This window comes from Cervus canadensis, chromosome 22, assembly GCF_019320065.1.
Source record: "Cervus canadensis isolate Bull #8, Minnesota chromosome 22, ASM1932006v1, whole genome shotgun sequence".
Classification (NCBI taxonomy): Eukaryota; Metazoa; Chordata; class Mammalia; order Artiodactyla; family Cervidae; genus Cervus; species Cervus canadensis.
This window is the reverse complement of record NC_057407.1, coordinates 11,745,137-11,760,407: the sequence shown is the minus strand read 5'-3', so window position 1 is coordinate 11,760,407 and position 15,271 is coordinate 11,745,137. Positions and strand designations below refer to the sequence as shown.

Sequence of the window (15,271 nt, the reverse complement as noted above, 5' to 3'; positions counted from 1 at the left end):
TGAGTCACCGCTCCCTGCTGCCCCTGGCCGGGCTGCTCCCCTTGTGGCTACTCCGAGAGGAAGGGCTCCAGGTGGACCCCTGCCAGGCCTGCCTGCTTGGTGACAGGCATTCAGTGAGTGTCCGGACAGAGGCCTTTGTGTTCTTGTGGGGGTGCTGCCAAATGATTTCAGGGTCCCTTTCCCAGGTGCTGGGAAACTAACCAGTGAGCAGGGAGAGGCTGTTTTCACAGCCAGCGTCCTCACCTCCCACCCTGGCACCCTTTGCTTCCTTTTCGGACTCCTGAGTGACAGAGGGTGGGTGGTGTCTGGAAGCTGCGGAGGCCCTGCATCTTCCTCAGGGGCGAGGCCCGAGGTGTGCCCGTGTGGACAGGACCTGGGAGCAGGGGAGGCTGCAGTGAGGGGCCTGGGCCCAGCAGGCGACCAGTGGTTTTGCCTCAGAAACTCACAGCAAAGTTATTTTTGACTCTGGTTTCATGTCTTGCTGCTTTTTAAAAATACCAAGCCATGAAATTCCTATTCCAACTGTGTTTTTTCGTGGCAGCCGTGCTCAAGACTGTGATGTCAGACATTCAGGTTCCTGTGAGTCACGGGGGCCGCTGGGCTCCAGGACTGGAACCCGAGCCATGGGAAGCAGGTGGGGGCGGGCCACCCAGCCCTGCTGGTTAGAAGGTCCAGGTTGTTGTGACTCTGATGACCTAACTCAACAAGGATAAGGATTTTGGCCTGTTTGCCTTGGGGAATTGGATACAGTGACACGTTGCTTTGAGCCCCCCTGCCCGCCATGGTCCCTGCAATTTCCTTTCTGATGGGCTGCTTAGGTGAGGTGTCTAGTTCTACCCTGGTGGGAAGGTGTGGGACTTCTGGGCCCACCTGCCATGGACTGAGTTGCCTGACCACTCTGAGGGGCTGTCAGAGTCCCTCTTTCCTGGACAGACCAGCTGCTGTTTGTGGAAACAGACTCCAGATTTTAAAGCAGTTTCTCCATTTTCTCTGGGGGCGGGTCCTCGCAGGTATGTCCAGATGGAATTCGTTGGGAAGGTGTACAGAGAAAGTGCCCAGTGACCCCTGTTTGTGGGTTGTGTGCACGCTCCCCCCACCCCGTACTCCATGGTAGGTGCACACACAGGTGGGGCCACAGGGGATACTGTTGCTGGTTTCTGCAAGAGCGGGCCCTCCCTCAGGTGCATGTCTCCACCTTGCCTCGACTGTGTACAGTCCTGAGTGGGTTTACCAGCCTCTTCATGGATATTTAAGGGCTGCCCTTGGGCCACGGTTGAGTTCAGGACAGCCAGGGCTCCTGCCTCTTGAGGTTGGGAGACAAGAGACTTGTTTTTCCTGTTAAGAGGCTGCTTCCTGGGGACAAGGGACTGAAGATACTCTGGTCTGTTGGATACTTTGGGTCTCCCTCCAGACGGTTGCAGAGCAGCTGGCCCTGGCCTTCCCCCAGCCCTGTTGCTCGTTCTGGCAGTTTGTCCACAGGCTTCTCTGGCTTTGCAAATGCAGAGGCCTGGGGAGTACTGAGTCAGGGCCAGCACTGCTGGCAGCACTCAGAGACAGGCCATGAGGGGGGCTGGATGGCAGCTCTGTGTTCTGTCCTGTCTGTGGTTGTGGCAGAAGCACCCCCTCCCCAAAAAAGCTGCAGATGGAATGCCCCCACCCACCACATGGGTTTGGGAAGGCTGCGGTTACCTCTGGACCGGGGAGTGTTCACGGTCATATGAGATTTCTCCTGGGAGGCCCAGAGCGGGCTTGGAGCTGGCAGTGGGGGCGGGTGGGGGGCGGGTGGGGTTGGGCCGCAGGAGCTGGAGCACTAGTCTTGAGCAGGGACCTCTCGTTCAGCCTGGCTCTGGATAGTTCTCAGAGGATGGAGGAAGGGGACTCAAGCAATTTGCTCTGGGGACCCAAGGGCCCTCCCTAGAAGAGTCAAGCATAGGCCACAAGAAGGGGCCCATGAGTCTTCCGGTTGTGACAGGCAGCCCCAAATGGGCCTAAGCAGCTCTGAGATTAACCAAGCCCTAGCTGACTGCTTGGCCCCTTGGTGCCCTCATGAATGAAGCACCATGGGAGCTGGGAGGGCTTGCTGTCAGGTCTGCCATTTGTCTCTGCCTCTCTGCAGAGGGCCCTGTGGGCCTGCACTGTTGGTACAGACCCTTATTCTCCCCATGGTAGCTATGGCTGGGTGGAGGAGAAAAAGCAGAAAGGAGCTTTCAACTGAGCAGAGCATGGCATTTGGGGGAAATGGTTCTGTGCCCCCTGTTCTGAACAGGACCTAGCTGGTGGCTTTAGAAAACTGGCCAAGATGAGAGGCTGGGTCTCCCAGCATGGGCAGTGGGCACTCGGCAGGGCAGGGGGAGCCTGTGAATCCTGCATCCCTGCACCTGTTGGATGAGGGCCACAGCCTGACTTGCCAGGCTGTACTGAGGTTTTCAGACCTCCAGCAAGCTATTGAGCAGTCTCTCTGACTTGTGACAATTGTGTTTTATTGGGTCTTAGCTAATCAGCTATTGTATATGGACTGCTAAAAATCTGAGTATCTGAAGAAATGGGATACTGAAGGTGGCCAAGGTTCATGCCCTATTTGGACTCACCCTGGAGCCAAAGCACAACAGAGCCTATGCCTGTGCAGTGACTGGCATCCTGCACCTTGGGGGCGTGTCCCTCCCAGAACCTAGGCGACCTGGGTGGCCTCTTCATGGCTGGCAGAGGCCAGGGTTGGCAGGGAGTGTATGGCTCAGGTCTTTCTCCTGGTGGGGGTTGCACCTTATGGTCCCGGGAGCATCCAGTTTTATGGATGGTGGTGAGTGGACCTGCTTTTTACAGCCTCTTCTTTGGGGGTAAGTAGTAATATGGAAAAGCCTGTATTTATTTAAAAGGAATTGCTATAAGGTCACAAGGAAGGTGAATTAGCCAAGATTCTCTAATCCCATAGCTAATCCACCAATAGAAAATAGTGTTTTATGTACTTCCTGAAGAGAACTAGTCCTCATTAGAGGTGGGGGTGGGGGGATGCAGAAACACCAGAGAAATCCTATATCCCTGAGATAATGTGAAGCAGAAATGTGGACTGGAGGGCTCAAGGGACAAAAGCTCATTTTGTGATGTTGGCAGCAGGCTGCAGGATGATGAGGGGTGGTTAAAAAGACAGTTGCTGAGCCCAGACAGCTTGAGGGGAATGTCTTTAGATCTTGTTTTTCTGTACATCAGATGTGTGTGATCTGGACAAGTTAACCTATCAGACAGACATCAGCATGAGCAGGAATCTCCATTTCTTCCCCTTTAGAGTTCAGGCCTTGAAGCTTTCAGTCCCATCAGGTCGGGAGTGGGGGCAGCGGGGAGGGGAGGAACTGGGCTGCTTCCTGGATTTCTGTCCTGCTTCGCACACCCTCACTTCCTGCTGAGGTCAGGAGGCTTCCTCCCTCCCCAGGCCAGCTGGCAGCAACCCCTCAGGCTCCAGCCTGTCTGCCCTCCTCTTCCTCCTCCACCGCTCCCTCAAAACTCCCCAGATCCAAACCAAGCTGGGGGAATGTCCTCAGCAGCCAGGCAAGCTCATCCTCAGGTGCCCCAGGACCTGGACCTGCCTTCTCTGCATCCTCACGGCAGTCAGGGCCTGGCGTGTGTCCATCCAGCAGTCAGTGTGCACCTATGACACGCCCAGGGCTGTGCCTGGGAGCAAGCAGAGACAGAAACCCTGTGCCTATGAGGCTGGCACTCTGATGGCCATCAACCAGCTGCTTGTGAGCGGGTGTTCACACCTCTGACTCGAAGGCCCCTGGCCCACAGACCTTCAGGCGCCAGTCTCAGGCTGGGGCTGAGACGCAGACCTTTGGTGGTGGGAAGAGCCAGGCCCAGACCGGCAACCCTTCCCGAGGGAGATGGGCTAGCCCCTTCTGCCCCCACACACCTCTGACATGTAGTGGCCAGCTGGCCAGGGTACTATTGAGTCAGGGCCCCGCGTGTGTACACACACACGTGTACCACCCCGAGAGCCGGAACTGGAGCTGCCAGGAAAAGAGGCTGAGCCAGGCAGGCGCTGGACCCAGCAGCCCTGTATTGTTTTGATAGCTCACAAGACCCCACAGCAAAGAGATTCCCCTTTTATTGCATCTGTTTTAGATCTTTAGAATCTGAGTGAAGTCAAAAGCATGCTACAGGGGAGATTAATTCCACATTTTTCCATCTTTGCAGTGAAACCCAAGGAAAGTTAGACGTTCTGTGCAGCACAGTCGAGTCGGGGGCGCTAAGCCAATGGCTGCCCCTGGATGTTGCCCACACACGAGTGCCCCAGTGGCATGACTGGGTGACTGCCCTCTCTTTGAGGCTCAGGGCACATGGGACCCTCCATTCCCCGCCCCCAGGAATCTGGTTCCTGTGTTGAGGGAAGGGGGCTGGGGTTCCCCAGCCCCTCTGGGGAGACTGCCTGGAGAAGCCAGAATCAACCACAAGCCTGGAAGTGATTAAAAGGAACTTTCCGTCACAGGAGAACTTTAAGAAGCAGCCAGACCACCACGTGCCCTGATGGCTCAGACCCTGCGAGGCCTGACCACAGGCTGTCTTTGGGGCCTCATTTGGGCCCCTCCCCCACAAGCCCAGCACTCAGCCAGGGCCCCTGTGATCCAGGAGAGCCATGTTCCCACGGTGAAGCCCTGCCAAGAGCAAGTGCCATGAAAATGTTAGCTATGATAAAGTGTTAACGATGGCTCTACAAGACAAGGACTCTGAAGTCCAGATCGGATAACTTGCCAAGACCACTCAGCAAGGTAGTAAAAATTCAGGTTTGAACGAAGGCAGCATAGCCCTGGTGCCGTGCTCTCCCTACCCAGGACAAAGGCGGAGGCTGGCGTTTTCTAAGGCCCACACCCGTATCAGCACCATGACGTGCTGAGAGAGGAGGAGGGCAGGGACCGGCGCCAGGGTGAGGGCGAGGAGCACTTCTTAGGGGCGCAGGGCTGGAGCAGGGCTTTGAGCAGGCAGGGTGGGGCAGAGAGAGCAGTAGTGAAGGGCAGCACCAGCCTTGAGTGCAGGCCCAGGAGCCTGGCCTTTCGTCCTGTGCTGTTGAACAGAAAAGGAATACTGCCAAAGTGGTATGGAGGGCAAGGGGGTGGGGTGTCTCCAGGAAGCCAAGGTGAAAGGATGAGGACTAAGAGGAGTGGTCATCCAGTCCTCCATCCATGTGGGGGCCCACAGCACTGACTGCACGATGGGGGTCCTGGGGTCGGGTGAGGAGGCTCTTTGGGCAGAGCCCCGACAGCACTGCCGCGCACAGCCCCACACGGCAGCAAAGGGGACACCCTGTATCAGCCCTTCCCATGGCCTCCCCCACCCGCTCAGCGCCCTGCGTGCTCACCCCATTGCCCCTGCCCTCCCCCGCCCTCTCCCAGGTGTCGCCTCTGCCCTGCACGTTTCCCTTCTCAACCTGACCACCTTCCCACGCTGTAGCAGATGTGTGCTTATGTGGCTCTCCTACCCCCAGCCCTTTGCTTTCTTCCCTTCTAGACTGTGAGACTCCCCATCTCCTGGTTTCCCATGAGACTGCCTTCCCAGGGCAGTTTGAGCTCCCCTCGCCATGAGGCAGTGCACTAGAGGGGACAAGTGGCTGAATGTCAGCCCTGTTCTTCTGTCGTCTGTCTGGGCTCAGCCACGGCGTCCACCTCTGAGCCACCTGTCTCCCCTGCTCCAGGGAGACACAGGAGGGCCTTTCAACCATAGAAACCAATACCACTCTCCATAGGGGGCCCCAGGCACCCTGGGGCTCTGCTTAGAGCAGTGTGGACAGGGAAGCGCCGTGGCTGAGGGTTGAGGGCTGCAGGAAGAAGAGCTGTCCCCGAGCTGGATGGCAGCGGGGAGGATGGTGGGGAAGCCTGGAGTGAGTCACCTGTGCACAGGAAGCTTTGTAAGGAACTCGCCCAATAGCTGAGAAAAATGTAGAGAGAACAGCTGGCTGGTCATCCTCATCCTTTCCTCTCGTTCAAGGTGTTTTTCACTGTCAGTCATGGCAGCTTTGCCAGCAGCCCACCCAGATAGGACTGGTACTGCAGCCCCTCAGTGCCTGTAAGCCCCTAGGAGCCAGCGTCTCAGTTACCGCCTGATGAGCGTGCGAGTGCAGGATGATGTCAGGAGGGCTCGTGGTGTCCTGAGGTCCCTCCTTTGCAGAAGTTAGGGTTCTATAGTAGTTTTCCTGCTGCATTTGCACATGGGGAGTGTGCAAGAGGTCGTCAGTCAAGATGGTGGCAGTGGTGGCTCTGGACAGAGCAGCAGCTACTGGAAGGGACCTGGCTTGGAGGGTGCAGCTAGGTCTGTGATCTGAAGTGCCGGCTCACTCAGTCCCGTTTCACTACCTGTTGTGAAACTAAGACAGCTGTGATGAGTTCCCGAGCTGAGCCTCTTCTCCCAGGGTCCCCTCTGGATCCAGCACTTGGTAAGTTGGCCACAGGAGCACCATTCTCCCTGGCTGGTCCAGCGAGGCAGTGCCGGGGAGTGGAGGCTCCCCGACTCCTGTCCCTTTTTGACTGCGGGCCCTGGGGGCCCTCCTCCACTCTCCTTGTGGCCACTGCTCTTTTTTCCCTGTTCGGTAACTCCAAACCAACCACTCTGGCCTCCTGGCAGTGCCAAGAGAGTGCTGTGTTCTCTGCCTTGGGACCTTTGCCCCCGCTGCACCTGGTGCTTGGCCTGTCTTGCGCTGTCTCCGCACAGAGGCCTTGGGGCCTCCTCTCAGGGTTGGCACTCTTCTTCCCAGGTCTGCTGGCCCGGGCCGTGGCCCCAGAGCGGGTGAGCCAGGTCAGGGGGCTGGACTCAGGCGGCGCTCAGTGCCTGTGGGCCAGGTCAACACATTTCTTCTTGCATTCTCCCTAAACACAAAGTGAAAAGAGAGATGGAAAAAGAGGCTTAAAAAGGAGCCAGAAATGAGAGATGGGGGAAAGAGCTGAGGAAAAGTGCAGGGCAAGCTCACATGAGAGGAAACCAGGCCAAGGAGAAAGAGGAGGTTGACAGGGCTAAGGCTGCGCCATGGGGTTGTGGGGGCCTGGGAAATGGGCAGTCGATGGGAAGGGGTGGGGAGCGTGTGTGCCTGAAAGGGCTGCGCTGCTCCATGAGCCTGCGGGTAACTTGAACCTGTCCTGCTGTGTTCCACAGCTTCCCAAGGTGGGGGATTATTCTCCCGGGGAGCACTGGTTCTCGCCTTCCCCATGTGATGCCCGCAGAACTCTCCCCTGGGCCGGAGCAGAGCCCCTGGGAGTATGGCTGCCTGGCCCCTCGCGGGCAGAGGCCCCACATACCCGCTTTGACTTCTCCCAGCGTCGCAGATGTGTGAGGCCCTGTGGCAGGAGTGAGGGTTGAGGCTCCCCTTGGCCACCTTAGAGGCCGGAGGAGATACACACACCCAGGTTCTGTCCCCTCAGTTTGTGCCCTGAGGGGGCGCAGACACCTGGTGACTCAATGCCAGCAGAGAAAAGGCATCTGAGGCAGGAAGGTTTGGAACCGTGATGCTGTCAAAATGTCTCCCGTGTTGCGTTCCCTCCCACTTGGAGTTCAGGGCCCCGGGTGTCAGACTTAGCACCGAGGACTGGCATTTTGGTGCAACTCCTTCGGGCGTCACTATAATTCATAGGGGACTAAAAATAAAAGTCTGTCTCTTTAAAATTGGTTATTTTTACATCACACTCAGAAAGCCCTTCAGGGTGTTTCATAAAGCGTCTTACACTGTTGAACTGTGAGCGAGAGAAGCGGCTCGCCCTGTCAGTGTTGCCCCCATAGGAGACAGGTCACAATGTCTTTTCCCCGCTCGGCAGGAAAATCAGGATTCAAAAGATTCAGCCTTGCTGAGTCTCCCAGGGAATTTTCCTCAGAGAGTTCTGACCAGGTCATGACAGGAACCCCACCCATTGGCCCCAGCTGGCCTCTCCCGTGCTCTTGTGTTTGGCCCCCAATGCCTCCAGCATCCTGCTTCCTGTGGGGCCCCTGGGTTGGGTGGCCCTTCACTCGGCACCCACTGAGGGCCCGGCTACTTCCCAGGGGTTGTCAGTGGCCTCACTGACATGGTCCTGAGCCTTGGTCAGAGCCCCCGCACGCCTGCACCAGAGTCTGCTCTCCAGGATCCCGGGGCTGTAGATTCAGCGCCCTCTTCCTCTCCCTGTCTCCCCCCAGCTCCCTCTGCCCCCATTAATGAGGATCATCTGAGAAATGCAAAATAACCCTGCTGCTGGCCCAGGCTTCTTCCACTACAGCCCCATGCCTGCCTGACCCTTTCAGAGGGGCCTCAGCCGTGCCCATCCTCATCCTGTGTTCTTTTCTCTCTCTTTCCCTGTCTGACTCACCACCAGGTGCTGGTGGTTCATACCTCATGGCTCTGAGTCTGTCCACGTTCGTCCTTAGCCCACCCACCACCACCTCCAGACCAACCCGCCATCATACCCTCTCACCCTCTCTTGCCTCCATCGTACCTAATCACAGCCACTCCCAGACCATCCCCATGGAGCAGCCAGAGGGGCCTCACCTGGCCTCAAGCCCCCAGCCCCTTCCTGCCGCTCGGAGGCTGGAGCTGGGGCTGCCAGGTATGGCCTGCAGGGCCGACCCCATCTCCTGCCTCCTCCCAGGCACCTCTCCTGCCTCTTGCCTTCCCTCCCACCTCAGGGCCTTCCTGCCTCTCTCTCCTGGTGAACTCCCCCAGTCTTAGCCCTCTCACTTCCTAGGGCCACCTCCCCTGGCTCTGACCAGGCAGCACCCCGCAATCTCCCAGCACACACTGCAGTCCCCACAGCTGCTTAGCACCGGCCACCAGCTCTCTGCACATCCTGTGGGGCCAGCTGACCCTGTGTGCTCTGCGCCGTTGTCACCCTGGACCTGGCAGGGGCCAGCACAGGGTGGTGCCCCAGAGGATCTGAGTGAGTGAGGAGAGTGTCTCCAGCAAGGGTTGGAAAACTTTTTCTTAACAGTCAGTATTCTAGCTCTGTGGACCATAGAGTTTGTCACAACTACTCAACCTGCCCTTGGAGCAGCCATGGACAAAAGTAAGCACGTGGGCATGGCAGTAAAACCTTATTTATAAAAACAGGCAGCAGGCCAAGTGTGCCAGCCCTTGGTCCAGAGAAACAACAGAATTCATTCAACAGCAAACAGGAGTGTTTCTAAGGGAATGCTTTCCCTTAAGAGAAGGGCAGTGGCTTTCTGGAAATTGTTGGTAATAGCAGGAGAAGGTGTTTCTGAAACAAGCCCCCAGGTGATTCTCTGACAGGTGTGACTTTGAAAGTGAAACTTATGGTTCCCCTGTGGCTGTGACCCTGGGAGGCAGACGGTGTTGGGCAAAGAGTGACAGTGTCCAGGCATGGAGTCCGAATTCTGCTTCCTGTTGCTTTGATTCAGGGAGGACGGTGCCTCATTTAAAGTGGAGCCCAGTCTTGTGAGGGGTGGGGCGCCAGTGGTGACCTGGGCAAGTCCCACAACTTAGTTGGGGTCTGACTGCTTGTGTTGTAGGGAAAGCACCCCAGTGAGAGATAGCGTCTAAAATAAGGGTGTTAGGGTCACTTGCCATTGCATACATATTAAAAGGTTTTTGTCGCTATATCCCTATATTATTGCCTTTTCATCGGAGAAGGCAATGGCACCCCACTCCAGTACTCTTGCCTGGAAAATCCCATGGACAGAGGAGCCTGGTGGGCTGCAATCCATGGGGTCGCTAAAAGTCGGACACGACTGAGCAGATTTCACTTTCACTTTTCCCTTTCATGCATTGGAGAAAGAAATGGCAACCCACTCCAGTGTTCTTGCCTGGAGAATCCCAGGGACGGGGGAGCCTGGTGGGCTGCCGTCTGTGGGGTCGCACAGAGTCGGGCACAACTGAAGTGACTTAGCAGCAGCAGCAGCATTGCCTTTTCATAGCTTAAAATTGTGATTTTCATGATAATTCCAAACCTAAATGTTTAGCTAGATAAGAGGCTGCTCCGTGGGCATGGGAGGTGTTTGAGGCCTGGGAACCGCCTCAAAGAGTGGCCAAATGATGTGAGGACACTGCTGGGTGACCGTCGGGGGTGTCCCTTCCAGCTGCTGCTACTCATTTAATCCAGAGCCACCACACCAAGTGGCCTGGACAGAAGGTGGCTGCCACTGGGTGAGAAGAGAGATCCATGGCTGTGTCCTCAGGCAGCTTGAGCTTGGGCACAGGGCGGGGGACAATCAAGGCTGCTGGGTCCCAGGCCCAGTAGTCCTCAGGCACTGCCGCAGTGAGCCGGGGCAGGCTCAACACGGTGGATGGGGACAAAACAGACGTGCGCAGTTCCTGGCACGTCAGCCCTCACTGAGGCCAGGCCACCAGCGTTCACAGTCCAGGTTTGTCATCTGTATGCTGTGTGACTTTCAGCAGGTTAATATCACTGTGCCTTGGTTCGTTGGCAAAAAATGGGATGATAAAGGCTCCCGCCCTGAGGGGTCATATTGGAGTGCTTGGAATATTGTGAGCACTCCATGTCAACTGCCAAGAACAGCCCCTGGAGCTGTGTGTGTCAGGAATCAAGATGGGGCTTCCCTGGTGGCTCAGTGGTAAAGAACCTGCCTGCCAATACAGTGGAACACGTGTTCAATCCCTGGTCCGGGAAGATCCCATATGCAGCCAAGTAGCTAAGCCCATGTGCCTACAAGCCATAGAGCCTATTTCTGTAACAAAAGAAGCCACTGCAATGAGACGCTCACGCACAGCAACAAAGAGCAAGCTCAGCAAAAAGAATCAGGATTCCCCCACTCCCACCCCGAGCCCAGTCCTGGGTCTTCCCTCAGGTCTTGACTTTGGGGGCCTCATGTCTGGATGGCACAGGGCCAAGGAGAGTGTATGAAGCTTCCTGGTTTCTCAAAGGTCAACAGACAGGAGGGCCCTCTCTGTGGAAGAATTTTGGCCCCAGAGTCCCGGCTGATGGCTGTTTTTTGTTTGTTTTTTTTAATATTTATTTGTGTATTAATTTGGCTGTTAGTTGCTGCATGCAGGATCTTTTTGTTATGGCATGCTAACTCTTAGTTGCAGCGTGTGGGATCTAATCCCTGACCAGGGGTCAAACCCAGGCCCCCTGCACTGGGAGCACAGAGTCTTAGCCATTGAATCACCAATTCAATGATAGCTGTCTTTCCCAGACACTTTGCCCAGACCAGTCTGCCCAGGAGCCAGAAACCCTGACTCCTCGGCCCCTTCTCCAGTTTCCCTTGGCCCTCCTTAAAATTAAGTTGCTAATCCTATGACACCATGTCCGGCTGGGCCATTTCCTTCTTTGGGACCTGCCACAACACCCAACTTTCACCCCCCTGGGGACTTTGTGAGAGGCTGGGACCAGGTCATTCACCCTTGAATAAAAGGAAAGTGAGGTGACTGGACTGGGAGCGTGGACTCAGAGGGACTGCAGAGGTGTTGTCTTTCCAGTGCTTCTCCTCACCTTCTAGGGCAGGTTGGCATTGTCTCCAGGCCTGGGGAGTATGGGCACCAGGTGGCAGAAGGAAGAGTCCCAGGGCTGGACCAGGGCATGAGGTGGGGTAAGCTATGAGCAGCCTGCTTGGTGTGGCCCCAGGCACGCAGGACTGAGGGCAGGGCTCTGCCCTGGATGTCAAGGCAGCACATGTTCACAGAGGCATGCTGAGCCCACAGGTGAAGGTCACAGTGCAAACACAGCACAGGGCATGGCCCAGAATCTTATCTGTACCTGTGAGGGGTACTGCTGCCTACTCACATGGACCCCTGGCTGCTCCCTGCAGGTGGCCTGCCTGGCCTCTCACTGCGTGTACCACCAGCCCTGAGTGTGTCTGACCTCTGCTACTTGGCTGCCCCCATCAGAGCCTTTCCACCACTGGGGAAGCCCTCTCTCTGGTGGAGGAAGGTGCGTCAGCAAATCAGAAATCAGGGCTTCCGGGCTTCACATTATCAGAAGAGATAACCGTTTCCCATGAAAATGAGGTCCCATGCTCTAGTGGGATAGGATTATTAAGACAGATTTGTAAAGCAGAGACTGTTCTAATGTACAGAATTTCAAAGCTGTGCTTCTCTCACCGGCCCATTCTTCCAGCTCAGATGGGGTTTGGTGGGATCCTACATGACTGGGAAGAGCCTGGTGGACTTGATCAGTGCCTGGTGGCTGCCAGCCAGCATCTTGGCAGATTAGGCTGGGCACACGGGGAGTGGGAGGTGGAGACCAAACAGAGATGATGCGGCTCTTCCAGAAGCTTGCCTGGGGGAAGGGGAGAAGCTGCAGATTTGAGAGGGGTGGGCTTTTTTTTTTTTTCCCAGCCCATTTGTCTATAACATGCTATGAAACCCCCCCTCAAGCGTTTATGGCTTCCAAAGGAAGGACCTCCCAACACCTTCCGTTTAGGTGGCTTGAGGTAAAATAGATAATGCTTTTTTGTTCAAAGAAGTTTAACATCATCAAATTTAATGACCATATTTCTACTGAGCTTGAGTAACCCCTGCCCCACCACCCCCCACCATGGAGCACTACTTAGTTAGCCCCATGAAATGCGTGGCACCCCTGGTATTGACATTGGCCCAAAACCCACTGCCTCCACATTTGGAAATTCGGTCCCTATGGAAAAAAACTTTCTTTTAAGTGTGTGTGTGTTGGGGGGCGGTACTGGCCAGAAGAGGACAAGCTGGCTGGCTCCCCCACTGGGGCCTGGAGTCCGGGACCATCGGAAAAAGTCTGGATGAGGAATGATTCTGGAGCTTGGCTCAGTGTGGGTTTTGCAGCAGCCAGTGGAAACTTCCAGGAATGCTGCTCTGGGCCAGCCGGGGGCTGTTTCCGCTGCCACTTTTACGAACCGCAGACCCCCTCTATGGCTGGCCGGTCAGTAGAGGGGAATGTGATCGTCTCTTTCAGCTCAGCTCTGCCTCTCAGGGTGCCAGTTCATATTCCACAGGCAGCAGCTTTTCAGGCTCTGTCCTGTGCCCTGGGGCTCAGAGCCCCCTGCAGCCCGGCCAGCTTGTTTAGAAGGGGCCAGCCGCCAGGAGGAGCAAGCCTCCATGAGGCTGATATCTGTGCGGGATGCTGTGAGAATTTATAGCAGCCTCAGAGGGGAAACTCCCTCCCCAAATGTTTCAGTGTTTTATTAAATATGTGAAAGGAAAGTTTCATTTCTACTGGACCAAGGCCCAGAGCCTCCATGGAGCCTCGGGAAGGTGGCAAAACCTCTTGGGAAAGCCCACAAATGGGTAAAATTAAGAGAAAGTCTTGTTTCTTAATCTGACCCCTTTCTAATGCCTGTAGGCTACACGGCAAGGAACCAAGCCTGCTTCATTCCCAGTGTACTTGTGGGCCTGCATGGGCCTGGACACTCCTGCACTTCTGCCAACGCTCTGTCCAAAGGCAGAGGAGGGGGGCAGGTTTTGCTGCCTTGTCTGGGGGCCAGGTCGGCAGACGAGCCATCATGCCAGGTGTGCAGGAGAGGCCAGAGAGCCAGTCTCTGCCCCCAGGAGGCCAACAAGACGGGCATCGTCACTGTGGCCAGCGTGGGCCAGGCTGACTCATGCTGGGCACCACGATGTCACCTCACAGTCTCCAGGACTGCTGTGATCTTGGCATTATCGTTCCTGTTATAGCAGAGAAAATGGACTCAGAAACAGGGTGTTAGGGCCTCAGCCCCAGACAGCACATTCCTGCAGCCGTCCCCAGTGGACTCAGACAGGCAGTGGCCCTCCTGGGTTCAGGTTTCTCCCCTCCAAGCCTGGGAAGCCCCTCCAGCTGTAAAGATAAAAGGCCTAGGCAGGACCCAGGTGAAGTCCCTTCGTTTGTGGGTGCAGTTTTCTCATCTTCGGAATGGAGATGGTTGATGGTCTCTGGTTGGTTGGTCTCTGAAAGGACAGATGAGCAAGTGCTTCTGCTCTGCAACTCCAGTCTAAATGTCAGACCACGAGGGCCTGCTTTCCCTCACTGTGTCCTTCCGCTGCCCACAAACATCAGAGAAGTACCTTCCCGAACCAGCAGGAGCAGACATGAAGACCCAGGGACAGGGCACCAAGCAGCAGCGTGGGTGGGAAAAGATGGCGTTTGTTCCGGGGCAGCTGAGCAGGCCTGGCTGAGGGCAGCCCAGGGGCCCCTCCATCCTGAGCCTGAACATTTATTTTGCAGACAGTCTCCATCTTGGAGCAGCGGCTGACACTGACAGAAGACAAGCTGAAGCAGTGTCTGGAAAACCAGCAGCTAATCATGCAGAGAACAACACCGTGATCAGGGGAACAAGAATCAAGAGCTCGGTCGATTTGGGGGGTGGCAGGTCGGGGATTTGTACTGGACACTTGGGTAAATAAATAAGATTCAGCCCTGGGAACCATATCCATCCCAGAGCCCCAGGGGTTGTGGACCTATGCCCTGTAACCAGAGACTCTCCACCTGGTGATGGGAGGCCCCCATAGGCCGGGCCCATGTATGCACAAATGATATACCTAGTTCATTGTGAAGGAGCCACTTCACATTAATGTTTGTTACCTTGGAGTCTGAAGGAGCCCTAGGATGGAGCTCTCCTCTGGAGGCAGGAGCCCCAAGTCACCCTGCTTTTCACTCATCCTTTACTGACCTTTCTGCCATGTGACTGGCTTTGTCCTGTATCTCAGAGTAGGGATAGACCACTTGGTTGGATGAGCCAATAGTTTCCTCTAAATCTGACAAAAGGCCCAAAGTGGGCCCGTCTGTCTGATTTATCCAGGAACAAGCCCTCTGGAGGGGGTGGTGGCTTTGCAGTGGCCTTGATTTCTGTCCCACATGTTTACTGGGGCCTGATGGCCTCTTCCTTTGCATCCATGAGGGCAAAGGAACCTGAACATTAAAATGAACTTGATGGAGCTCGTCACTGGAATGGCTTGTTCTGAGTGAGACCTAATCAATTCCTCCATCCCCAGGGTCCATAAAGGGAGAACAAAATGACATCTGGGGAGGGCCCCTGCCAGCATTACCTCCAGAACTGCGCACACCCTGCTTGCTACTGTGCGGGGTCTTCAGAAGCAAGGACAGCCAGAGTCCCTCTGGCTGGCCTGGCCGGCTGCTTCAGCTGGGACCTGGAGGCTTCAGGCACCTGCATGTCCCCTTGCTCATGAGGGTTCCGTAGGCTGCCTCCCTGCATCTGTGCAGGAAAGCCAGGCAAGTGTTCCCCATATGTCTGCATTCAGCCTCTTGGGGCCCTGCCAGCCAGGGAGGTATTTACCCTCCAACACACTTGCCCTGCCCTGGGGCCTAGGGGAGCGGGCGGTGTTAGATTCCCAGGAACTGTCAATACCAGGCGGCTAATGAGGTTCCCAGCCTCTGCAGGTTTCAGGTGG

The 15,271-nt window shown here is 56.0% G+C and overlaps 1 protein-coding gene across 5 annotated transcripts in view; it reads left to right on the top strand.

Annotated features, from left to right (window-relative positions):
- Positions 1 to 14,798, top strand: part of POC1A (POC1 centriolar protein A) — a 118,526-nt gene extending 103,728 nt beyond the window's left edge. For all 5 annotated transcript variants that reach the window (XM_043441906.1, XM_043441908.1, XM_043441904.1 and 2 more), the window contains one exon: positions 14,088 to 14,798. In XM_043441906.1, the coding sequence (XP_043297841.1) occupies positions 14,088 to 14,186 (99 nt within the window). In that variant the 3' untranslated portion in view covers positions 14,187 to 14,798. The remainder of the gene's footprint in view (positions 1 to 14,087) is intronic.
- The last annotated feature ends 473 nt before the right edge of the window (positions 14,799 to 15,271 follow it).